The following is a 27,374-nucleotide window of genomic DNA, read 5'->3' as shown; positions in this document are numbered from 1 at the left end:
CGGCGGGAAGTCCTGGGGCGCAACAGTACCGTCAATGTTGCAACTATATCGAGCACTGTTTTTGGGCTTCCTGCGGTACAGCTTACCTGTAATAGGTAATACTTGTACTACGAATATTCGCAAACTCCAGAGCGTGCAAGCCCAAGCACTCAGGACTTGTCTCGGTCTTCCCAAAACAACGTCATCGATTGCGACAGTGGCCATAGCGAGAGACGCGCCTTTGACAGTCTACATTGATACAGATGTCCTGAGAGCGCACATCCGACACCTGACTCGGATTCCCTCACACCATCTTGCTTGCTTGCCAGCAAAAAGGCCACTTTCAACTTTTGCTAAAACTATTGTAAGACATCAGTCGTACTTGCCATCAGAATTTACGCCCGCTTCACGATTGTCAGATCCATTGTGGTGTCTGCACCGGCCGCAAGTGCAACTGACAATTCCAGGAGTAAGAAAGAAAGCTGGAGCACCATTGCAATCTTTGAAGCAAGCAACTTAGGAGCACATTCACAACGTGCACAGATTCCGGAAACATGTATACACAGATGGCTCAGTAAAACTCAACAGCGCTGCTGCTGCAGTCTTCATCCCGGCACAATCTGAGGAAATCAAGTTAAGAACTTCATGTGTGACCACATCAACGGGTGCAGAACTCGCGGCGCTCCGTGCTGCACTTGATTTCATTAAGCAGAAACCACCGCAACAATGGACAGTCTTCAGTGACTCCAAGGCAGCCCTTCAGTGCATACGAAGCCCAATGCGCCACGGACCCAATGAACAACTGTCCTCAGAAATTCGGCACATATATCATCAAAGCTATGATAAGGGACACAACATAATCTTTCAGTGGCTTCCAGGACATTGTAACATCAGCGGGAATGACCAAGCCGACGTAGCCGCCCGATCTGCACATGAAAGTGGTCAACGAGTCTTCGTTCCGCTTTCGCGAACAGACGCTGCGGCTGGGCTGCGATTGATGTCCCGTGAGTGTACTTTGCCCCTGTGGGACTCAAATGTTTTCACCATGTGTCGGTTGCGTTCGTTGTCTCCGGACATACGGATGCACCTCCCGCCTGGATTACCACGACGTGAACAGACCATGCTTTACCGTCTGTGGCTAGGCGTTGCGTTTACAAACGCCTATGCTTTCCTCATAGGAATGGCCGACAGCCCCACGTGCGACACATGTAACATCGACGAGACGCTCGCACACATTATCTGTGTCTGCCCGCGATACAGTGCTGAGAGACAAGTGATGTGCAGGGTACTGGACAAGCTGGACAATCGTCCACTTTCAGAACTGAAAGCTTTAGGCCAATGCTCCGAAAGAACATCCGCGTTGAAGGCCTTATTCGCGCTATTAACGTTCTTGCGGTCTACGGGGCTTCATGACAGACTCTAAGAATGCCGCCCCCTACCGTTCTGTAGTGTACGCGCTTTGTTCGTGCTTGTCTCCCTTTCTTTCTATCTCCCCCTTCCACTCTGTTTCTCTTTCTATCCCTCTTAATCCTTCCCCCTGCGCAGGGTAGCCAACCGGAACTACCTCTGGTTAACCTCCCTGCCTTTCTCTGCATTATTTTCTCTCTCTCTCTCTCTCTTCTCTCGCAGTCATACTAGACTGATGTAGGTACTGTAAATAAACCCATATTCCTCGTTCTCGATGAGAAGCAGTCCTTCCCTTCATCAACGTCCTCAGCGTGGATAAGTTGGACAACGGCATGGGCCAGCTACCTTCTAATTCATGCCGGACTCCAATCTTGACAAAGGGTTACGAGCGATGGGACTGAGCCCCCAATCCTAACTGCCCGAGCTAAAGCTTCCTCTTAATTGTTGATCACTTCCATCCTTCCATCTTCCTGTAAACTTATGTCTCGCTTATGTCTCGTTTGTTGTTTGTAAGACTGCATTTTTACTATGTCAACGGATGCTCATTTTTTTCTGGGAATCCTAATTGCAACCGTTTCCACGAGTACAGGACCTAAAATAAAATGTGTTCCAACCATGACGGCTTATAGGATCGACGTTGTTCAAGGACGCCCGCTTTATTGATTTCACTAAAGCCTTCAACAGCACAGTGAACTGTGTCCTATGTGTACACGTGACGTGGCCCGAACAATTACCACGCGATCGATCGAATATATCACTCTGTGGAATTAATGTTATGAGGGACACATCAGTGAGAAAAAAAAAAGAAAAATGTGTAGCTCGAAAGGGGCTGGCAGCTCGCCAGCGGAAGTTGGAGAACGTCAAACAGAGCGCGTATAATGGGCGCAATATGGAACGCACCATAAACCTAGGGAAAAGATGAAGGAACACGAAAAAAGACAACCGACATAAACTTTTCATTCCAATGGCGCACAAGGCTTGCCGGAAGTCGTTTTTATGCAGTCTGCTCCTCACAAATCGCCCGCGTCGTTTCATTACAACGCTAGCAATTTTTTCAGTCGCGTGCTCATGCGACTGTGGGGACACGTCTCATAAGCGGCTGGTGGGTGCTAACGTGCAGTCTATTGTCCCAAAAGTGTAAACATAGCGGCGATCGTAGCTGCGGCCTAGCCTGGCCCCCTCTGCAATGGCCCTGCGCCTGCCGGCAGTTCGCTACACAGCGAGAATGGGCTGCCGGCAATCGCTGCCACCAGAGAGGTATAGCCCAACCGCAGTTGCAACATACCACGGGTCTGTTTATTATTATTATTATTCAGTTCAACCAAAGTTTCTAAAATTTGCCTGCGACAGAGAGTACTTATCCGCCTTTTCAGGTAGATTTCTTGGAAAGAGAAAGAGAGACTAAAGCAAGGACAGGCAAGCAGGTTAACAAGAAGACGCATGTCCGGGCTTGCTGTTACTGATGCGTAAAAATGACGAGGGCAGAAGTAAAGACCAGCATACAACACACATGCACGTGTAGCAAACAGGAGTTTGCTACCATGCGCTGGGGCGAGAGGATATAGGGGCGAAAAGAGGGAGAAAGAAGAGGAGAGAAAGTCACGTAGGAGATGCGCGCGCACTTGAAGATGTGCAGCAAGTCTATAAAAGGCAACAGAGAACTGTCAACTTGAGGCACTGTAGCAATGCACTCGCAGCATTCTGTACCTGTGACGCACACGGTCATGCTCCAGGGACTTTCGCTTATTAAAGTGGTCTCGAATGCAGGCGGTTTAATGCTGTCCGGAGAGGGTGGTGGTGGTCGTAACGGGAACAAGGGCACGAGAGGAGGAAATTTCCAGTAGAAGAGAGAGAAAGAGAGAAATAAAATGAAAAATTAAAAGCATGGAGGTTAACCAGGACTGAGCCCGGTTGGCTACCCTACATTGGGCAAAATGTAATTTAAAAAAAATTCAGTGGTGATTTAGAGGTAAATGTGTGCGAAATGCGTTAGCATTACGTCGCACCTATTTGAGGTCCAGAATCCATGACTGCAGCCGCGTTCACCCCATTGCAAAATATTTGGGGCTCCCTCGACACACGCCCTGCCTCTTCTAGGCGGAAGTGTAACTGACGGTGCTCCAGAACAGACCATCGTCAGTTGCACTATAGCACTACCATTATTATTATTATTATTATTATTATTATTATTATTATTATTATTATTATTATTATTATTATTATTATTATTACTTGACCTGCCCAGCTGCATTTTTTGTATACTTAATGTCAACTTGAATAACGGCTATCCCTATTTGCTCTCTCATCCACACCGCTCTCTTTCTGTCTCTTGGCGTTAGGCATAAAATTTTTTCGTTCCATCGCTCTTTGCGCGGTGCTTAACTCTTTCTCGAGTTTCTTTGTTAACCATCGAGTTTGTGCTCCATATGTTAGCACCGGTAAAATGCAATGATTGTACACTTTTATTTTCAGCGACTGTGGTATGTGGTGCGCCTGCGGTATACTGGGGTATGCCTGCCGTATGCGCTCCCACCCATTTTTACTCTTTCCTAAATTTCCTTCTCCTGGTCAGGGTCGCCGTGAGTAATTGACTTAGATGAATGGTACTCCTGCGCAGACTCTATAGGTTCACCGGCGATCGTGAATTCTTGTTCCCTTGCCAGTCATCAATCAGGCAATTGAGAAATATGCGGAGTGCAATCAACCTTTCTATACGGCTTTCATGGATTATGAAAAGGCATTTGATTCATAAGAGATACCAGCAGTCATGGAGGCTTAGAAGTATTCAGCTGTTAGACTGGGAATAATACTTAGAAGTGAGGATCAACGGCGAATATCTCAATGACCTTCGGTTTGCGGTTCAGTATCACTGTGGATGAACTGCAACAAATCATTGAAGACCTTAACTAAGAAAGTCTAAGAGTAGTGTTGAAGATTAATATGCAGAAGACAAATATATTGTGCAATAGCACTATATATATATATATATATATATATATATATATATATATATATATATATATATATAATTGTGTGTGTGTGTGTGTGTGTGTGTGTGTGTGTGTGTGTGTGTGTGTGTGTGTGTGTGTGTGTGTGTGTGTGTGTGTGTGTGTGTGTGTGCGTGCGCGTGTGTGTGTTCGAAGCTCTCCTACTCCCTCTCTCCTCCACCACGTGACCGATTCCTACACTTCACACACATACACCTTTTTTCCACTTTCGTTCACACTTCTAATGCTAACGCAATAAAAATCATAATTCCCAGGCATGTAATACAAACAGAAATCCAATAAACAAAATTTAATTTACTCAATTTAGGGGAAAATGTTGCACCTGCGATATTGAAGCGAAGCGGCTTTACAGTGAAATAATGTCCGTTTAACGGAAATCCTAGAACTAGCACCACTTTCGAGATATCCGCCCCGCGCATAATCCGCTTTAAAAATGCATCCGCATTCTAAGATCGTCCCGGACTGCCAGAGGGAGAATTTTGGGCAACTGGAACACCCGTGTATTTCGTAGCGCATTCTCAAGGACGGATAATTCGAAATGGGTGCTCACTAAACATGACTTCGCTACTGCTGGGCTTCATTTGTGCTCGCAATTTCGACATCCATCCTAGTATAAGTCATTGAAAGTTTAATTTGTGGATATTTTAAGCGAATTTAATTCCACCTCTCTCCGAAATCCGCCTGAAAAGGTAGATAAGCACTCTCTGTTACATGCAATTTTTAAAATATTTCTTCGAACTATAAAAAAGACGAGCGAAAAGTAAATACGTTACACCAGATGGAGAGCGGCGAAACTTTGCATTTTCACGACAGTTCTCTCTTAGCCGTACACAGATTTAGGTGCACGTTAAAGAGCTCCAGGTGGTCCAAGTTTCCGGAGCCCCCCACTACAGCGTGCCTTATGATCAGATGGTGGTTTTGGCACGTAAAACACCATAATTTAATTTTTTAATGCTCTAAGACAATGGATCGCTGGCTCTATTCAGAATCAATGTCACGTTACGGAAGTCGTCGAATCTTCAGGCGTTGAGTCCGTGGGCGCGGCCGGCTGGTAAGAAGCGCGACTATGTAGACGGCTGCCAATTCGTAGTGCAGAGAGGCTGTCAGAGGGGGAAGAGGGCACCATTACTTCGCCGAATTAGAAGTTTTCCACCACACTGAAGGAAATCATTAAGCGGATACGTTAAGCCAAAGCCCTCCTCGCGTTAGGTAGGGACCTTTTTAAAGGAGTAGTGACGTGGTATCTTGGACTCTTAATATTCTTATTTTTATTTTGTTACGTGAATGTACTAGACCTCTACGCTATAGAAAAAATGTGGCAAGCCTCGGAATGACCTGCTTAGTTTAACATAATAGTTAGAACATATGATTTGCTCAGTGGCTATGGTGTTGGGCTGCTGAGCACGAGGTCGCGGGATCGAATCCCGGCCACGGCGGCCGCATTTCGATGGGGGCGAAATGCGAAAACACCCGTGTGCTTAGATTTAGGTGCACGTTAAAGAACCCCAGGTGGTCAAAATTTCCGGAGTCCTCCACTACGGCGTGCCTCATAATCAGAAAGTGGTTTTGGCACGTAAAACCCCAAATATTATTATTATTATTAGAACATATGATTATTAGTGTTTAACCTCTCGTGGAACGGAGCTCGGAGGATGGCTACAACATGCTTTTGTGGTTTTGTGTTGTTGACAGAAGCGTTCTCGTCTGCCTGTGCGCCCGTTAATCCGCGCGGTCCTAAATTTCTTTGTCCTTCGATACGCTACAAAACCACGGGCGCTCATCAGCTTCGATTTGTATAATGGGTGGCGGAACGATAACCTCGCATTTATAGATGCATCTGTGTTAGACGTCATATCTAAACCTTCTGGCCCGCACATATTAGTCGAAGCGTTCAACTTAATACATCGAATCAAATACCGATCACGTGTTTAAGAGCGACGTACCATGCACGTTTGTGGGCTAAGCGTTAGCGTCTCCCTTGTTCTTCCAACGCTACTCTGAAATCGTGTCTGCAAAATTACTCGATCGGCTCTGTATCGGAGCGTGGACAGCGTTCTACGTTCCACTGCCGGTGTGAGCGCATGTGATCCGGCTTAGCGGCTAGCTGTGTGCAAGTTGTTAGGAAGCGCCGGTTTCAGCGGAGCGGGGACCGTTAAAACGTTGCACTATAGCAACGGCACATGGCGCATTTTTTAAATTTTATTTAGACGTGCGGTTTCAAAAACTATATATATATATATATATATATATATATATATATATCTATATATATATATATATATATATATATATATATATATATATACACATATATATATATATATATATAAGTCCTAGGGCGGTAAAGAGAAGCGAGACCTCCGTCGCAGGAGCTGTAACTGACAAGCATACCATTTCGAACAAATAAGAATAGCGAATGCTTCGAGTAGGATTTGCCAAGTTGTCCCACAGGAAGGTTTAACTTATAGGGTTTCATGTCCCGAAGGTGCTGCAATGGTTTATGAGGGACGCCGAGCGGTCGGCTTCTGGGTTAATTTCGTTAACCATCTGGTATTATTTAACGTGCACACAAAGCACGGTACACGCGAGCGGTGTTGCGTTCCACGCCCTTTCGGAATGCGGCGTCCTGATACGGAAACTGTACACGACCTCGTGCTGAGTAGCAGGACGCCATGCCACTGAGCCACCCCAATGGGTGTCTCACGGGAAATAAAAATAGCACGAATGAATACATATAATAAAATGAAAACATATAAGAGATGTCAGTTAAAGTAAACACGAAACGTGAACGTAAGACTGAAGGCAAACACAGACTGGAATATGGAAGGCCGATGAAAGGTAATATGCTTCGCAGGGTCCCTCGTACCACGCATAGGTTCGTCTTCCACCAGCTTTTGAGAATGTGCTCAGCATTTCTCTTGCTTTGCTTTGCGTGAAACCAAAACCCGGCTCGCGTAAGGAAATTTCCGAGCAACCGCCTTTTTTTGTTTGCGCTGCCGAAAGGGGCGGATTGACGCGCTCCGAAGACCCGACGTTGACTTTTTTCCACGGTGGCTGCCGAGAGTTCTGCATTTGAAGTGCAGTACGCACGTCGAAACGCTCTGAGCCGCATGGGCGCGCCCGCAAACAAACCAGCGGTCGCCAAATCAGCACAGAGGGGAAAAAAAATCTAAGAAATACAGGTTACTCAAACACCTACGTTCGCGGCAGCGCCCGAGACGAGACTGACGCAAACCCTCCTCAACGTTCTTGGCGTGTTGTGCCATTTCGTGTATTTCTCTCTCTCTCTCTCTCTCTCGTCGCATGCTTCGTTCCCGCACGTCTTAAACTTGCGCCGCAGTGAAGCATGTGACCGTGGCTTGTACTATACCTGACTTAACATAACGTCGAAGATGGCACGACCTGCCGTGGTTGCTTAGTGGCTATTGCGTTGGGCTGCTAAACACGAGGTCGCGGGATCGAATCCCGGCCACGGCGGCCGCATTTCGATCGGGTGGCGAAATGCGTAAAACACCCGTGTACTTAGATTTGGGTGCACGTTAAAGAACCCCAGGTGGTCAAAATTAATCCGGAGTCCTCCACTATGGCGTGCCTCATACTCAGACCGTGGTTTTGGCACGTAAAACCCCATAATTTAATTTTAATATGACGTCGTATGCTGGTTACAGAAGGCAGCAGCAAAAGCCAAAGGCTACGCATTGAGTGTAAGAGGCCTAATGGGATGAATGTATGTGAAAGTGTGAAAGGAAAACCTCATTAGACGCGTGAAACATCGAGTGACTCGGGTATTGACGTCGCGTGAAACTACCTGCCCGCGGAGTTTCGAAGATCCCGCAAAGCTTTCACTTTCTTTCCTTGGTTCTTCACGAAAAGTTTTTGTGTACCGTGCTGCTTTTACTAGCCTAGACGAACTGACAGCCACCTTTCAGACAACGTCACTTTTTTCCCTAAGTTTAAAATTGCCAGACAATCCTTTCCGTTCTCAGTGATTAAGAGCAAGAAAGAGAAACTACAGGCTTTAAAACGGCGCTGCCGTCTAATGCGCAATGCAGGGACAGTCGCACCCCCGTGAGAGAGAGAGGGGGACGAAAGAAAGGATTACTCATAATGGCAAAGCCTTTAGCGCAATTTAAAAAAAAAAAAGACAGGCACGTGACAGAGACACAGTAGCGCTGTCCTGTGTCTCTGTCACGTCCCTGTCTGTTTTTGAAATTGTGTTAAAGGCTTTGCCATTATGAGTAAACCGTACCAACTAGCCCAAGAATCGGCCTTGTTGAAAGAAAGGAGAATGACAGTGAGGTTAACCAGAACAGAAAAAAATCCGCCTTCCTGCGCTATACGCTGAGTATACGGGGAAGGTAGAAAGCTAAGTAGGTAATAGAGAGATAGACGGAATACATACGATAACAGTCGTCGACACAAGTTAGCAGCAGTCAGACCTGAAGCCGTTCGTACAATTTGGTTTCGCCTGAGAACCATGACAAATAAATTTCTTCGTCGTGCTCAGCTGCGACGGGCAGGTGAGCTTTACTTCCCAAAATGGTTAGTTCCGAAAGTGTTCTGTCATCAACGCAAGCTGGCACACACGGGATCGATTGTCTCTGTATACCGCATCGAGGGCATGTCACGAAGAATGTATTCTAGTGTCTATACTCGCGACGACAGTCATCGCACGCGATGTTGTTGGCCCCTGCGTTGGGAGGCACGTGATTAGAGCACGATGCGGGTTTATAATTCGTTGGACCCATGCCGAACATGGACAGAGAATTATTAATACACTACGCATGTTTGCCAGAGCGAGTGCACTATACTGCCGTTTTGTTTTCTTTTTCTCCTCGCTCTAGGAGATCAAGTCGCCCGGTACTGGTACAGTGAGATCAGGTACTACGATTTCCTGCTCGACCCGTCCATACTCCACGTTCAGGCCGGTAAGAAGTTCCAGGCTACAAAATGCCTTCTTTCTGTTATGCTACGAAAATGTCTCGCTGTGGTCTTCTAACAGCGGGTCTTCTTCCCTTTAAACGACGGCAAAACAGCATTATAAGGACAGTAAAGAAAAATAAGGCACTCTCGGAAAGGAGAAGGTGTCCAGAAAGTCGCGCTTTACGAGGCCATCCTTTCAGGGGGGCGAAATCAAGAAAGCCTCGGCTTCCTCTGAACGGAGGGAGGATTGAATCCTTAATTTCTTCAAATTTCGTGCGGCAAGATAAGGAAATCAAACCAAACTGATCTTGACGTATTCGGCGTGTGTGTCCTTGTGCCGTGGGTTTCCTGGTCACGTAGTTGGCTGTAGTGACGAGGTGACGATGAGTGAGTATATATGCGCAAGCACACGTTAGTGCTCAATCATCGACACCCTGCAGTCTCTGATCGTCAGCTGGCAAGTGCGCCTAATCTCCGCCGGCAACATACGCCGCTCTTCGTAGCTGGCAGGAGAGAAATCGTAATGGAAGTGCATTCCGTCTCGTGTGGCGTGCGCACTCCGAGAACAAGAGCAAAGTGCCGCGGTAACTGGTTTAAGCGGCCGTATAGGCGCTGCTCGCACATTTAACTCCATTTGCGAGTCTCGTCTCTCCTCTATATATAGAGTACGTTCACTCGTATCTGGATGCAAGCAGAGTTTAACGACAACTGTGACTTGGCCTCCCGTTTATAGACATTCTTTTTCCATGTTCCTACTTTCTTGTGTCCCTGTCTCTGTCACTTGTTTATTGCCTATTTTCTTTCCTATTTCTTTTGTTTCCTATTTTCTTCTCCTTTCCTTCTCTCCTCCCTAAAGAGTAGGCAGGCGTTGTGTCCCTCTCAGTGGCGGTTGTCAGCTTGCTCCCACCCTGTTTCCTTTGTGTGCTTGTATGTTTCCATAAATAATAATAATAATAATAATAATAATAATAATAATAATAATAATAATAATAATAATAATAATAATAATAATAATAATAATAATAATAATAATAATAATTCCCCGATTAGACCACTGCCTTAAAGTGCAAACCAAGATAGCTCACACCAAGCTTATGCGTCATTCGCCATTGTTCCTTGCCATTTATCATTGCAATAAACTACCTGCAGAAATCGTTTCCGAAAATAATTACGACGCATTTGTGAACAAACTGAAGTGCTTACTCTGTGCTGATCCTTAGTAGATTATTATCAGAAGTGTATTCTTTTTTACATTGTCTTGAGCATTGTGGTCGACGTGTGTGCGTGTACTCAAACACTTCTTTTATCCAGATATGTTCCCTGTTTTTCTCTGCGCATATTTGTTTATGCTTCTCTTATTTTTCACTGTGTTATGCAATATGATCACTTTATTGGGTTTTTTTTAACCCCCTATCTAATGCCCGTAAAGGACCCTTAGAATATGTGATAATAATAATAATAATAATAATAATAATAATAATAATAATAATAATAATAATAATAATAATAATAATAATAATAACGCTCTACATTGAGGAAGCCCGATAATTCTCCGGAATGGAGCATTATTGAAAAGAAAAAAATGCGAAAAGCGCCTACTCCCGCTTAAACAAGTTACCGGCACTTTCTTTTGTTCTTGGAGTGCGAACGTTCACATGTCAAGACGCTTTCTGTGCGCACGCCAGGTGCCAATACCAGCTTTGGGTTTTTCTTGTTCTTTAGCTGCACCAATATATACTTTTTTAATTGCCGATCGCAAATAACGTAATTCTAAATCTTGAGCTAAATTATTCCACGGGGCGGCCATCACTTCTGAGTGAAATCAAAATGCATAATTGAATATTAACGTAATTATGCTAATCAACTTCCAATTAGATGCATTGCGGAACATACTTCAATTTACGAATTGTAGCCGAAGAGTTCGCAAGGCGTACCCACTTGGAAAGATTTCTAAGGACTACACTAGTTACGACATAATTTTCAAAGTGTCCGGCAAAATGCATTGGCGTTCCAGTTGCTTTCATTTTTCAATGCGTGAAAGAACGTTTTCTTAAAGAGTAAGTGGAGCAAAACTGCGTTTTTACTGCCAGTTCGACGGCGCATATCTCGAAACTGGTGCCATTCTCCTAATTCGTTTCAACTCGATAGCCTTGCAAACATAGCTGCGATTTCATTCTGATTTCCCGTAGAAGTAATGGCCGCCTGATCAAGTAATTTGGCTGCAGAGTTACAATTGTGCTATCTGCCAATGGCAATACTTAAAAATTTGGCGCAGCTAAACACACACACACACACACACACACACACACACACACACACACACACACACACACACACACACACACACACACACACACACACACACACATATATATATATATATATATATATATATATATATACAATGGCAATACTTAAAAATTTGGCGCAGCTAAACACACACACACACACACACACACACACACACACACACACACACACACATATATATATATATATATATATATATATATATATATATATATATATATATATATATATATATATATGTGTGTGTGTGTGTGTGTGTGTGTGTGTGTGTGTGTGTGTGTTTAGCTGCGCCAAATTTTTAAGTATTGCCATTGGCAGATAGCACAATTGTAACTCTGCAGCCAAATTACTTGATCAGGCGGCCATTACTTCTACGGGAAATCAGAATAGATATATATATATTCTGATTATATATATATATATATATATATATATATATATATATATATCTATATATAATATATATATATTATATATATATATATATATATATATATATATATATATATATATATATATATATATATAGTTCATTTCAGACAAAGCATTAGAAATACCATAAAAATAGGGAAGATGCGATAATTAACTTACTTCCTCGGGTTTGATTTTGCCACAAAAGCGTTAATTTTCAGATTACTCGAGGTAGTAATGAAGCAAGTAATTGTGAAACCTAGACATAATTAACTTTTTACGGGCAGAGTCAGACGAGTGTTACCAATGACTGACACGAAGCCCGTCATCTGACCCATTCATAACACGTTACAGATATCGAAAAAAAAAAGTACACGCTGCTAATTTCTACAGAGTAATAAATTCCGGTTAATTTTACCCACGAAACAGAAACTGGGGTCCAAAAGAATTCGCTAACCTTTTTTTGTTCGTATAATTGCTACTCCACGCGCAAAGCGGAAGCGGTTCACGTCACTACAACAGTCTGTGCCGCAGGCGCGTACAGACCGCGGAAGCGAGACAGGCCCCTCTGGCTCTCATCCATTACACGAATGAAAAAGTTTTCCCCATTCGATTCAAATACTTTAAAGCTGGATCGCCATGACGGACCCAATTCCGCGGACGAGCACGACGTGGTTCAGTGCGGCCGAATGTCACGCCACGCGCAAGGACGCCGCATATATGCGTAGTACAAGCTGTCAAGTAACGCGATTCGCCGCAGCTCAGCCGCATCATGTTCGTCCGTGGCATTCCGTCCGTTGTGTGAATCCATGGAGCTTAAAAGCGTCGCTATCGTTGCGCGATAACAACGTGGAGAGCCACAATCTCTACTGCGCTAGAGTCGCCGCGGTAGATCAGGGGGCGATGGCGTGCTGCTGCCGAGTACGAGGTCGCGCGTCCGATTCCCAGCCGCGGTGGCCGCATTCCGCGATGCAAGCCGGAATGCAAGAAACGCTCATGTACTTGTGTGAATGCTGTAAATGATTCCAGGTGATCAAAATTAATCCGGAACCCTCCACTATAGGCTCCTCAAATGGCCCCAGTGTTGTGTTGGGACGTGAACCCCCACCCCATGAATCAGACATTCACTCACAGCTCACTCCCAAAAGGTCGCGGATTCGGCTACCGGCGTCGGCACAGCAGTGATCCAGGGGAGCTCGTTAGCTATAGAGGGCTTTCGCTTTTCAAAATCGCTACTTCTGCGTATACGCCTCGTGCACCGCCTATAGAGGCGCCACTGAAAGCCACCTAGCGGATGCTTCCAACAGTACACGCGGGAGCAGTAGCAGACGCCAACCCTTTGCAGCAAGGATGGCTGAAGTTCGCGGTTGCGATTTCTCCTTTGTTCGAGTGCCAGGCTGCTTCTTCTGCGGTGACAGCTGTAGGGAAGATGCTGACCTCTGTGTGAGCGGGTATCAACACGATGTTACTGGTGTTTGGGACAACATGGTCCACATACGTGCAAGGTGTGTCCCGCAGACAAACGCCATGAACCCCATTTACATGACGTGGAGCTCATGTTCACTAGCCGATAAATTTTGTTGAGTGATGCGATCTCTCGATGGTTTTTTTTTTTATTCTACCCTTGCCGCAATGCTGCTTCTGCACCTGAATAACAAGCCCCCGTCGTTAGTACCGACTTATATCGAACAAATCCGCACGGTGCAATCTCTGCATATGCCGTTGTGATTTTTCTGCCGATGAATACATGTGACGTCACCGAATAAGTGCAGTCAAAGTCGCCTCAAGAAGAGTAATTGCCAATTTATTGATGGAAACGCGTACACTAGCCAACGAAGTCGCCAAATGCTCGAGTTAATAAAAGCGCCTGTTAGTGCTGTACCGCCGATGCAATTCTGCTGCATACGCCGATGAACTACCGTTCCCGCTGCAGTTTGTGCAATATTAAATTCCCCAAGGGAGCTGCTTGGAAACGTACAAAGCTAAAGACGGACTAACTTTTCAGTACTTTTTTATATTACTAGAGAGAGGTGCCACAGGATATATTTAAAGGCAGAGCAGCGCCAGACAAAGTAGATAAGCGCTGGCGGCAATTCCCGGTTTAGTCGTCTACAGCGTAAGTATGAGAAAGAATTCAGTTGAGTACAAAACTCACATGCAAGAAGGGACTACGTTGTGATACAAACAAATCACTCGGCGTGCTAAGTTTGCTCAGGCAGCATCGAGGTGTGATGACTTCCCAAACGGGACGCGAACTTTTCAGCGAGAAATGGAACAAAAATACCATATGCAGCAGCTATTAGCAATTCTCGCCCTGAATTACCTATTTTCTAAACACATTTCCAAAAACGCAAACAATATCTAAGATGCCCTCGGGCGAAAAGAATAAAGCTGTTAAAGAAGCACTTCCTTGGTATCATTCCGATAAGACACAGCGTGATTTATACCCTTTACAAACAAGGCAGTGTGAAAACTTCGCAGATCAAAAGAATCGACAAGCGTTATCCATGGAGCAACTAGCAACAGTTAAACATGTGCGAAGCCACGCATAAAATAGATGTAAAAACATGAAGTGCGCGACAGCTGGTGCGAGGATTTACCGCGCCACATGAAACCAACAATTTCAGTTCTTGCGAACTTCAGTAGCTTTAACATACAACGCAATGCGCTCGTGCAGTCGTGCTGCCTAGCCAGCGCAACGCGGTAAAGAAGCGGAAAGCAATATAAGCGGCAAACAGCATTCCGAACTTCAGCGAAATGCCTTTAAACCTCATGCTGCACTGCAGACGAACTTCGTTGATCACGCGTCTAACTATGATCGAGGGGAAAAAAACACCGACGAGACAAAGGAAAGGATGAGAACAAGAAATTTCCCTTCGAAGCGACGATCCATTTTTGTTACCGTTGCTCCCGCTGATGAGGCTTTGCCGGGAATGATTAGAACCGTATCGCCGGCACGTTTTCACCTGTATTTGAGCCCCCCACCCCGCAACAATTCTTCTTCGACATTCCGTGAAGCTTTGGCCACCCCACACGTGCGAATGGTGTTGCCTATCTTGCTCTGAAAACGTGAATAAGACAGAGAAGCACGATCAACGACACAACAAACTACGGCGCGCGCCAGGCTCCTCTCTCGCGTGTTCTGCGCAAGGCCGCCACCAGTGGCGCGTCCGTCGGCGTGCACGGCGCGTATAGTATCCTACATCGTCCGCCTTTCTGCCAATTGAAATGGTTACTTGCGATCCAAGGTTGGAAGCCCGACCCTCGTCATTGTGTCAATGCTTTAAATGGTACGATTCCCGTTCAGATTTCACACCCTCCTATGCCGCGTGAATGTCAATGACACTATACAAGTACAGTACACAACGGGTAGTGTACAGTGCGGTCCACTGTTAAAGGCAGCAGGTGAGTGTAGAGCACGTGCAAATTTTTTCCCTACGGCAAGTGCACAATCGCCCGGCTTCGCAAAAGATGTGGTTGGTGGCGCCGGTACATTCTACACACACCTGTGCAGTGCACTGACTTAGCTTCAGCCGACGCTTGCGCCAGAAACGTGGGAGCCGCGCATTAGAGTGTTCCCTTTAACGGCCGACCGTAGTGTACTTATGCGAAAGTGCAGTGCGCACTATACTTGTTAGAAATAAAACTAGTTCTGTCACCGAAATCGCTTGATGAACAACAAAAAACGTTTCGAGCAACCGCGTATAGTACGTACTCTTCTTCGTTTTCCTCGTCCCTTTACCCGAACGAAATATTTCCGTCTATTGTGAATCGTTTATTTTTTCCGGACCTTGGGACTATGTCGACGCGGAGCCTTTGATTCGCGTAGCACGCCGTCTGTCGTCTTATGGTTCCCAGAAAGCTCTTATCTCCAGTCGTCTCGTGTCGGCCCATTTCTCTGGCACGCGCCTCCACGCCGAGGTGTACCGTGTGCGTGACGTGCCTCCGCTTACCGAAAGCGCATTGCCTGACGCGCTTTGCGACTGTCGCCTTTTCCTTAGCGATACGCTGCGGCGCTCGTTAAAACAACGAGCGTGCATTCTAATTAAATTTGGCTCGCCAGAAACCATTACGTGCCTCGAGTGGGGGCGGAGATAAAATAGGTGCACGTTCGGGGTCGTTCCCGCACCGCCCCCCCATCCCCATTGACCCTCTATTTGCTTCATCATTCGAGATTTCGTGTCATTATTATCTCTCCAATTGTTATGCTAATAACAGGTGTTTCATCGAAAGCTTTACGCGATTATAAAACATAGTGTAATAGACATTAGGAGTTGATTTTTTTTTTCGACAACACGTTTTTCACGAACGCGTGGATGATATGGTCTGTTCTATGCAACAATCACAAATGGATAGAGTGACTAGGTGTAAATTAGCCAATTAAAGTTTTGTTTAGCTACTTCACGGGGCGCGCTATAATTTTACAATTGAAGCTAGCCAGTACGCAACGCAAAGCCACTTGCTGGAGACCACTGATATCGATAAGTACGTCCTTCAAAACCTGCAGCAATTTGCACTGACGGCCCTGCTCACACTTAACCGCACCAAAATTTTTTCGCAGAGCTTATGCAGATATATTAAGTGGAACGATGAGTTTCGCCACACATTTCGAGGTCGTACTTGTCGAACAGCTGCAAGGCGCAATATTTTCAGCAAACAGGTGTCTTTTACGCGTTCGCTGGCTTCAATTTTACAATTACTACGTGTTCCCGAAACTTAGTGGCGTAAACAAAACGGGCTGGTTGGTTATCCATGAGGAGAACAAATTTTCTTGCGCGGTTAGCGCTCTTCCGTGTGTGGGCCGATCACTTCCTGTCTCCTTCCTATTTCCTTTACTTATCTCCAAGTTTCCCCTCCCCGACTGTGTCAAACCAGGTGCAACTTGGTTGTAACCTCCCTGCCTTTCCTTTTATTTCTCTATAGCTAGAGAATTTTAGTTCATTATTCTATCTAATGGTGATTATCACACACGTTCTATAGCGCCCACCGCCATGGAGAATGCATTGCCGAAAAAATCGTCCCTTAATCTCTGTAACACTGATTCCTAGCGAAAACACCCCGTACACAGGGTTCTCGAAAAGTCAGTGCGCATTTTAGATTCCTTATAAATTCACAAGTTATGCGCTCACTTGGGCGAAACAAACTTTGCACCGTTCACGAGGAGTAGATATTTCATCTGTCATTAACACAGCAACGGACAACAGCAGGCTGCGACGCCATTTTATGAGACGGCCAACGGCTCTCCATGCGTGGACCCGCTGTCTAAATCAAGCGCCACGCGACTTCTCCTTGCGGCAGTGCGCGAAAGGACAAGTTCGTCGAGCCGGGCAGCCTGACCCTGGATCAAGAAGAGGCATGAACTGGTTCGCGAACGTTCTATTCCACCCCCAGTACTGTCACATTTCGCGGATGAGGTCACCTAGCTTATAATTGGACAGCACATACGTACAATGTTATTGCACCTTAAATGTTCTTGATTTTCGTTGTCCATGCTAGTATTGGCTTGGCGCAAGGTCGGCTCATAATTTCGCTAGTCGTTCGAAGTTTAAAAGAAGGCGCGGATATTTCGGACAGCCTGTGCACCATGCGCACACGCGGAACAATTGCTGCCTCTTTGTCCAAGGAGGCTAAAGTCGTGAGCAGTGGGGCTATGCTAGGGCAAATCCTGTTTTGAGGAGTGTGAATCCGTCCCGCACTCCCCTTTGAGTGCATACTTCACTTTAATCTTAGCAAAGCACAGGTTCCTCAAGTATACTTCCTGCTCCCTCCAATCATGCTGCCGCGCCCGATAATTTCAGTCTTATAAAACACAGGATGGGATCAACATCGATTAGCACGTTTTCAATGGTGCAAAAACCGCACGCGCACAAAAAAAAAAGAATAAAGGATTCGTGAGCTAAACGACTATGGCTTTCAGCTTCATTATCGAGAAGGAAAAGAAGATTCCTTGGCGTCGAAACCATCCGGTATAACTAATATCACCCAAGAAAAACGAAAATATTCATCCATGTAGAAATTTGCATTGAACAAGAATACAGCTCGTAAAACCACTTCGTCCTGCAGTTCTCGCGGCGTGTGTACGGATCATCATGTTTATCTTCGCGATATTTATTTGGCAGAACCAGTTCGCCATTATGGGCAGTCGAGGTGTACATTAAGGTTAGCGATGAATCGTCCATAGCGTTATTTCCCTATATAAATGTTGCACTGTCCATGGAATAGCGTCAGTACGGACATCTACTATGAAAGCCTTAGTAACCTTTTTCCAATGAAGTCAACGCTGTATTTATGTAGTGAGACTTAGCATAACCTCACAGAGCCCAAACGCCCTTCCACATCAATGAAAAATTAGAACTTGAGCGCCTGTATTTCTGGCCATGGAGAGTAGATTAGTACAAAAAGCAATGAAATGTTGTTTGTGTAAAAGCTTCATTATAGTATAGTAACTTTTAACCAGTAATTTGTTTGCTTCACTATCTATAACTGAAATCTCGATGCAGCATATCAGAAACGCAACTACGGGCTTTGTGTTAAGTTTCCTGCTCTTAAATTTCAATTTTGAGTTATCAAACTCCGTGCAGCAAGAATGATGCAATGGGCTTCGTGTGGATACATTTGAGGGCTTGCGTGCTTTTCTTATTTTATTTGTTTTATAGTGTGCGTGTGTGTGCATGTGTATGTGTGTGTGCGTGCGTGCGTGCGTCCGCGAGCGTACGTACTTACGTGCGAGTGCGTGCCTGCGTGCGTGCGTGCGTGCGTGCGTGTGTGTGTGTGTGTGTGTGTGTGTGTATGTATGTGTGTGTGTGTGTGCGTGCGTGCGTGCGTGCGCGCGCGCGTGTGTGTTCAATGGACTATTCACGCAAGTTTGTGAAAAAGTTATTTACTCCCGCTGGGGCTGTTGTTTTATCTCATGTTATCATCATCGCTTGATAATTAAACAAAGAATCTGGCGACTTTGTTATTGCCAATATTTCCAAGCACATCCAAATCAAATAATCAATTCGGATAGAAAAGTTAGTTCCTACCCAGGGTTCGGTCCCAGACCCTCAACGTCTGTGGCGTCGTGCCGTCGTCGTGCCGTCGTCGTCGTTGTCGCACTTGTCTTCATTCTCATGGTCGCGGAAGTCATCGCTTGTTTAACTACCGGTCCTTTGAGTGGCACTTTGTAATTTTGTCTCTGTGACCGTCTGCGGTATTATCGTTAAAGAAATACCGCAATGAATCAATTCTAAAGAAAGATGCTTACATACACTCAACGAACGTTGCTAGCTTGCGAGCAGGCATGAAATTATTCAAAATGTTTGAGCCCCGCGCGCGTTCAAGAGCATGAACCTACCACAAATGCAGAGACGGAAAGGGAACAGTTGAGTATGCACCACAATTTACACATTTCTTTAGAATATATACACTGTTCTGAGAGCTAAGCACAATGAGACAAAGCGCATCATTCAGGAATAGTATCTCTCCTGCGTCAACTGCAACGAAAAATTAGCGAAATAAAAAAAAACGAATTGAAGTGCATTGTGGTGCCGTTTACAAAGATGCCCAGTGACGTTAAATATTTTCCTGCAAGACGTTAGCGCAGGTTAGTGGAATGCGCCCCTTGACTATACATATAGTGCCATCGCGCCCCTGCATGCTCCCGCGGTTGCTGTGTATAGTGGCCTATCCCCCTTCGCCTTTCCTGACACATCCGGAGCCAGGCGAAGGCGTGTGAAAAGGAGGTAGGCGGTCTCCCGTGTGCGATATACGGGCGTTTTGTTCACTTCTAGTGTGTAACTGTTAACCTCGCTTGCGTTCTACAGTGATCGGTGTGTTGCAGGAGTAGAGCTGTCTCTCTTGACAGAAAAGCCAAACTCCCTGCGAATGCGTGCGCCTTGCTCGCGCCGCGTACATTATATCCACACAGTGTTGAGTTTACATAGGTCGCAGCTTTACAAATTACACGTGTGCGCGTTCTCTGGAGAAATTTGGGCGAGTTGGCGTACGCATTTATTCATGATATGACGAGTATAGCGCGAAAATACAAGGCCGAGAATGAGAGTACCACGCCTGGAGCGCTCGTTCACGAGCGAAATTGATTACGCAAGCGCCCTGGACACGACCTTCGCTGTAGCAGCGCTGCCTGTGCCCGTTCCGCGATGTGTGAACTGGCGCTTTCAACTCTGTACTGCGTGGCGCTGCTGGCCTTAACAAGATCGCTGTTATGAGAGTGCGCGTTTGCGTATGTTGCGGCAGTATACGTTGGGCTTTGCGTGCGCCATCCCGTAACAGTGACGTACGAGATGGTGCATGGTATATGTTGCATGCGAGGCCAACTGCTAGGTGGAGCTCTCCGGCCTTCATTAAAGAAGCTCTCTCTGTTACGCTGGATTTTTCAGATGCCTTTTTTTTATTATTACATGAAGAAAAGTAGGGCGATATTCAAAGGAAGATTTTTTTTTTTTAGAAGTACAAAAATGGGAAGGTAAGTGTAAGGGCCGGCTATTCCGGAGTACACTATACCCGGGCAAAAGAAAAGGTAAACGAAAAGAAAATATCAAGAAGCACTATACACACCAACACCATCTGTTGTTTGTTTGTTTGTTTGCTTGCTTGCTTGCTTGCTTGCTTGTTTGCTTGTTTGCTTGTTTGTTTGTTTGTTTTTTGTCGTCCTTCTCGTCAATGACAGCATGCAGCCTCCCCAGACGACGAGATGGCCAGGCCACCTGTAGGGCCCAACCAGAAGGGACAGTGAAGGCCTAGAAAACTAAAAAGCAAGACAAATCACGTGTAAATTATGAAAACTTAGATAACATGGTGAAAGGGATGAAAGTCGCGACGAGGCGGTCGTGAACTGCTATTTTGGAGCCCTTCTGGACTGACCTGTCTGTAGCCAAATTCACTGTGCTGTATGAAAAGCCAACAAACAAAGACACCAAGGACAACATAGGGGAAATTACTTGTACTTACTGCCACCACAACTGAACTGCCGGACCATTCATTAATGAAGTTTCTTCTCTCTCTACTGATTGAATTAAGTAAATGATAAATTAATGGCAATGAAAGTGGATGAAAAAACAACTTGCCGCAGGGGGGCGCGATCCCACGTCTTCGCATTACGCGTGCGATGCATTACGCGCGTGCGGTTCAGGGTGCGATAACGCGAAGACGTGGGATCGTTCCCCACCTGCGGCAAATTCATCCTCTTTCATTGCCATTAATTTATCATTAATTCAATTAGTAAGTACAAGTGATTTTCCCTATGTTATCCTTGGTGCCTTTGTTTGTTGGCTACTCATGGTACGATTGATAAAAGTCGGGCCCCTCGGTTAACCCCCTTTGTTCTCGTACTGAATGAAAGAAGCACGTGCACTGCATGAGACGTATGAGAGACTGCAAGTGCCGGACGGCAAGTTGTTGCTGCTCTTCCTTTACGATCTGACGCAACCCTCTCTGGGGGATCGGCCATGAAGCGGGCGGTGCAGGGGGTTAAATAAATTTTCATTTTTGTGAATTAAAATTTATGTGATATAGATATACACTCTATTGTATCTACATATTGCACTGTACAAAATTTTGGAGTTATAAAAAGAAAACTAAAATGAAAATTTTAGCATTGAATTCTTTTCAATTATAGACGGCAAATGCCGGGCGGCACGGGATGTCGTTCTTCTCTTCGTCACTCTGCCATTACAGATTACGCTGTCGTTGCGTCACCAGGCTCGAGGCACTGTGACAATATTATCAGAGAGTGCCCTCTAAATGACCAGTAGTAGCTGGTTCGTCGGCAGGATCGTTTGAACATCCTCGGCAGACGTCCTCTTGCCGTGAGCAAAATGCTTGGACAGTGGTCATGCTGATAAGCAGAAGCGTGCCGTCAGCGCCCTGCGTGACTTCCTATTTGACGCTAATCTCGTGGACTGTCCCTGAGTGACATTATCTCATTTGTCTCCTCTGCACTGTTCTTGCTTTCTTTTTTATAACGTATTCATGCCGCTGCCGTGCTGTCCTTTCCACGGTCAGGTTTATGTGCAGATAAGGAAGCTGCAGATATGTATACACGAGGGGGGAGGGAAGGTGTTTAGTCTCCACCTACCCCCCTCCGCCTTCCTGGGCGCTGGGTGACTGTCCCAAGTGCTGGTGGACTGGCCTTCCGGTGCTCGTTATAGTGGCACTGTTTGTTGCTTCGTGTCTTGTGCGATGGTAATATTTGCTTCTCGATGACCATGTTTTCTTTTTCCTCTTTCTTCTTAGTTGAGTAGCGTATATAGGATTCTGGGATAGCTGGCCCTACATAGGCCTACCTTTCCATTTTGTTTCGCATAAAGTAACGTACACACATACGTACAACTGACGCCTCTATAACGTACGCCTATACAACAAAATGACCTTCATAACGAAGGATTTCGTATGTACCGGCCGAATGCCTATCTGTCATGTGTATTGTGAAACACGTGTATCGAGACACACCCACACAAAAAAAAAGAACACTGGCGGAAGTCAGTGGGGCCCTTGGCTAGAGGCGCCACCCACTGAGCCTTTTATTTGTCAATAAAGTTGTTCTTCTTCTACATAGCTTATGTCATGCAAATTCAAGCGTCTCATACTTGCAATCTTAAACGACCCAGCTACGTACGCATGCACACGATCGAATGACTCACTCACCCACTCACTGACTCACTCACTCACTCACTCACTCACTCACTCACTCACTCACTCACTCACTCACTCACTCACTCACTCACTCACTCACTCACTCACTCACTCACTCACTCACTCACTAACTAACTAACCAACTCACTCATGCCACCTCTCTATCCTTGTATCCAGATCACGGTGTCGTGGTCCTAAAGGGTCGTAATGCGAAGGTCACTAAAGTAATCTTTCAGTCGCTTTTGTGACGTTTACAACGACAGCCTGAGTTGTTCAAAGCGTCAAAACACCCGGTTTATCGGGCCGTTACTGACTTGTGACCACTTACTACTTAGTGTGTGGGGGGAGTGGTTGCCTGCTCTGTAGATTAGCATATCACCTCGCCTTCTACCGGCGGTTGTTTGTTTGTTCGTTTTTTTTTTGTTTGTTTGTTATCTACGAGTATTTCGACAGTGAGCAGCGCATGAATGCCCTTCGGCTCACCGTCATTCCGCTGTATTTCAAACATTGTTCTAGTCAAAGCAATAACCGCCGCGATACAGCTCAAAGCCTCATCATGCCTTGATTGCTTCGTGCCCTTGTCCAACTGCTCAGAGTCATGACGGTCATCTATTGCGATTCTGCCTTTATATCGGCATTTCCGGAACAGCGCTCCATCAAGTAGGGTTTCCCGGCAAGCGGTCTCTTCATTTGTAATGGAATGGCTGGCTGTAGACTTCTATTGCGTCGGCAAGATGCTTTGTCTTTCTGTGATTGCTAGTGTTCCGGTATATGGGTAGCCGCGTAAAAAAACAGCGCCCGCTATGAGCCCATCTATTATGCAGCGACTGAAATTACTTTTGTTTCTCCCTTTTTCTGTTTGGTTTGACGCCCATCAATGGGCAGCAATGATGTCCCATCGCAGTGCGCGGAGCTTTGGTGCTTGTTTCGCAAACTGAGCGTGATTTTCTTGGCTGGTAGCAGAATAAATGATTCCAGGCCAATCGTACGTGTGTTAGACGCGCTGCGTGTACCTTACTTTACCTATTCCGTTACGCATTGGTGAAAACATGATATGACGTCATTTAAGCTACAGAGAAGGAAAGCAATCTGATACACTAGGAAGAATAAAAGCGAAACACGGATTAACTGACGAAGGAGGGAAGCTATGCCGAAGAGAGAGAAAGATTTTAATGAGAGAGCTGGAAACGTTAGCCTAGAGACAAAGGCCTAGCGTGCTGTTCCAGAACATTACGGGGAAAAACATGAAGCAGACAACCAATTAATAAATATGAAACAAACAAAATGCGTAAAGAAAGAATGAGAAATAAAAATGAAAATATTTTTAAAAACAGAGAACGTGGCAAGTAAAGAAACTGTCGTCATCCTCTCTCTCTTTCTCTCATATGCGTTCGTGAAAGGGGGGGGGGGTGCAAAGAATGCGGATAAGCATAAGTGCAAAGCGTCTGCTGAAACATGTGTTAATTAGAGTGTGCGAAAGCCTGTCACGCTTACACTTCAATTTTGTAGTAGCGTGTGTCGTATGCGCACCGTGTACACTGCAGTATATGTATTGACTGGGTGTGTGTGTAAGCTTGTCTCGTTCACGCTTCAAACGTGTATGCTTCAGTGCCATGAGTAGCAGGTCAGAGGATTGTACCCCAGGCCGACATGTCCTGCAATTTCTTTCCTTAAATAAATTTCCTCTCTCACTCTCTCACTCTCTCTCTTGTAATGTGCGTATGTTCGATATCCGATAAAGCATAATTTGCTCAACTACCACGGAGGCAAGCGCTGCGCCTATCAGTCTGGAAAAGCTAACGCTAAACGTAGCCAGACGAGGAACGCACCCCTCCTTCTCACACCCTTTCCCTTCTTCTTTTCGCTCACCTCCCACTTCCCGCTTTTTTCAAACAGAACATAACACCCTGGCGAGTGACTTCAATGGTGTGAACGCTTGCAAAAAATTTATCATACCTTGTATTACACATATTCGCTCAAGAAAGAAAAACAACAGTCTTGCCCCGACCGCGTTTTCCCTTAGTCTTTTAAATATATTTTTATTTCTTCTATTACTTTTGCAAGGCTGACTGCTGCATGATGCATTCCTTATTTGATATATGAACAGGTTCTTTTGTATTGCCGTTTTGTTGTCGTAATATCACCCAATTCTTATTGCTATATTCTCTACAGTGGGTTTATGCCATTTTTGGAGGAAATCATCACCATCACCGTCTCCATAATGACTAAGAAGGAGGTACTATCTTCGACATTGTTAAATTCCACCATTATTATTTAATTCGACATCTTGTCGGTTTCGATTGTCCCACGAGGCTGCTACGACCGGCCTATTTGACTGAAAACGCCAACGTAGCGGAATTTGACAGTGGCCAGAATGACGCCCAGGGTGTCTGTTTTGCAGCATAAAATTACCTAGCGAAAGTAATTGACATCCGTTTATAGATGCCATTCACATAATAAAATCAGGCTACAGTGTTACAAAAAGACATCTGATGCCAATGTCTTGCGTGGGAGGTACCGCTCAGAGAATAAGCGCAAATATTGTGTAGTTCAGTAAAAGCGGTCAACGATAATTAAAGTCAGCCTTGCAATCTGCAGAGCTCTCTTTCTTGCTTGCTTTTTTTTTTCATAAACGGTGTTTAGTACGAATCAATGGACGACAAGATTACCTTTATCAATATATCTGCATATTCTATAAGTACGCAAATGTGGAATCATGCTTTGTGCATAATAGCGCCATGCGCATACTGCATTCATGGTCCCTTACTACGCTGCTGCTCTGACTGATCACGTATACGAGTACACCGCTTCGTTGAGGTTTTCTGTGGGCTTGTTCGATTCCTCGAAAAAAAAGAAAATCGCAAGTCATTAGTACCTCAACAATGTCTTATGTTTTCTTTTCTTTGAGAGATAACTAGTAACCGGTGACATTTCAAAACGTCAAGATCTCCATATACCTGCCAATAGAAAAAAAGAATAAAAAGGAGCAGGCGGTAGGGATAAAGTGAGAGAACTTCTTCAACCCGCGTTGGTGAGCTAGTTGGCTCAGAATTATGACTGAGCTTTGCAGCACGACTCGACGAGAACATAAGAAGAATATGACGAACGCACAGTCCGACTTCCAACTACACAGTCTATTTTTGCAAGCACACAATATTTATAAACGGGGTGCCCCACTGTCATGCACCAACATGTTAAAATACGCATATGCCAAGTAGCTGCACAAAACCGAGGTAATGTTGTTTGCCGTCCGCCTATAATTACGTAATTAGTATTAGTTAAATAATCAACTTCTCAAATTGTACAATTAGGTGAAAAGTGTCAATGAGAAAATTGTAGGACAACATGAAAAACTCCCGTTACAGCCTTCTGTTGCTCAACACGCGCCACATAAATGTGTTTTTCCGAGCGTGAAAGAAGCCCGCGAGAACGCGCAAAGTGCCTCGAGCGGCCAGTCGCTCGGCAATTTTGCGTGTATTCGCGGGCTTCTCTCGCGCTCGGAAAAACACTTTTATGTGGCACGTGTTGAGCAACAGAAGGCTGTAACGGGAGTTTTTCATGTTGCCCTACAATTTTCTCATTGACACTTTTCACCTAATTGTACAATGTGCGGATTACTTAACTGAGAGTAATTATGTAATTAGGCGGAATGCAAGAAGTACCCTGAGCATCTCCCGGTAAGGGCAAACAACATTAGCTTGGTTGTGGGCCTCCACAACACTATCGGGGAACTTGTGGGCCTCCACAACACTATCGGGGAACTTCTAGAAGCCCACCGACAGGCGCAATACATTCGCCTGACACAGACATCCACTGGGCGGCACATCCTGGACTCCCTCGGAATCCGGATACCGGCCAACGACTCTACACTACTCGCCACCCCCCGCCACATCCACCGGGAGCTTCTTATTAAGCCTCTCCCCAGGAACATGCACCCACAACATCACGAGGAGCGCCGCCGAGCTCGAGCTCCATCGCTATTACTGCCCCGAACCGGACGCCGTATGGGTGGACGCCGCATGCATGGGAGAGCAAGCGGTTGCCGCCGTGGTGGACTCCTCCCTCTCCCCACTCATCACACTACCCCTCCCCCCACACACTTCCCCAGAAGCTGCAGAGGAAGCTGCGATTGCCATTGCCATCACCCATACGGAAGCCCGGTATATAATAACAGATTCAAAAACAGCTATACTAAATTTTGCACGAGGCCGAGTCCATGTTCCTGCTTTTTGCATACTGGACTCGACCGTTGCACCTCCACCCCGCCATGTGGAGCTGATATGGGTGCCTGCGCACTCCGGGAATCCCGGAAACGAGGCTGCCAACCTTTTAGCCCGAGGTTCTATTAACCGGGCTCAGGTGGCCTCCGATCCGGGATTCACGAAGGAGCGCATGCACACCTTCAGCGATCTGACGCAGGCTTATAGAGCCGCACGTCAGATCTACCCCCCACCTCACCCATCCCTAGACAACAGACATGCGACACTGTGGAGGCTACTCCAGACCCACACACTCCCCTCCCCTGTCACCCTATCCTTTACCATCCCTCTTTCCCCACCCCTGCCTGCGCCCTCTGTCCCGAACCGTTCGCATCCGCCATCCACATCCTCTCGCTTTGCCCGGCGGACCCTCCCCCGCGGGGCCTGGAGCACCTCACATCGTGGGAGGACTGGGAGACCGTGCTCCGCTCAGAGGACCCGG

General features: G+C 45.8%; 1 protein-coding gene across 1 annotated transcript in view; it reads left to right on the top strand.

The window, feature by feature from the left end:
* LOC142576309 (Golgi-associated plant pathogenesis-related protein 1-like) overlaps positions 1 to 27,374 on the top strand; it is a 158,275-nt gene that overhangs the window by 120,350 nt on the left and 10,551 nt on the right. Inside the window, exon 5 of the mRNA XM_075686386.1 lies at positions 9,239 to 9,322. Coding sequence (XP_075542501.1) covers positions 9,239 to 9,322 — 84 coding nt within the window. The remainder of the gene's footprint in view (positions 1 to 9,238; positions 9,323 to 27,374) is intronic.

The sequence above is a fragment of the Dermacentor variabilis genome, chromosome 1 (genome assembly GCF_050947875.1).
Source record: "Dermacentor variabilis isolate Ectoservices chromosome 1, ASM5094787v1, whole genome shotgun sequence".
In the NCBI taxonomy this organism is placed as follows: domain Eukaryota; kingdom Metazoa; phylum Arthropoda; class Arachnida; order Ixodida; family Ixodidae; genus Dermacentor; species Dermacentor variabilis.
The sequence above is the reverse complement of the archived record's forward strand: the minus strand, read 5'-3'. Positions and strand labels throughout refer to the sequence as shown.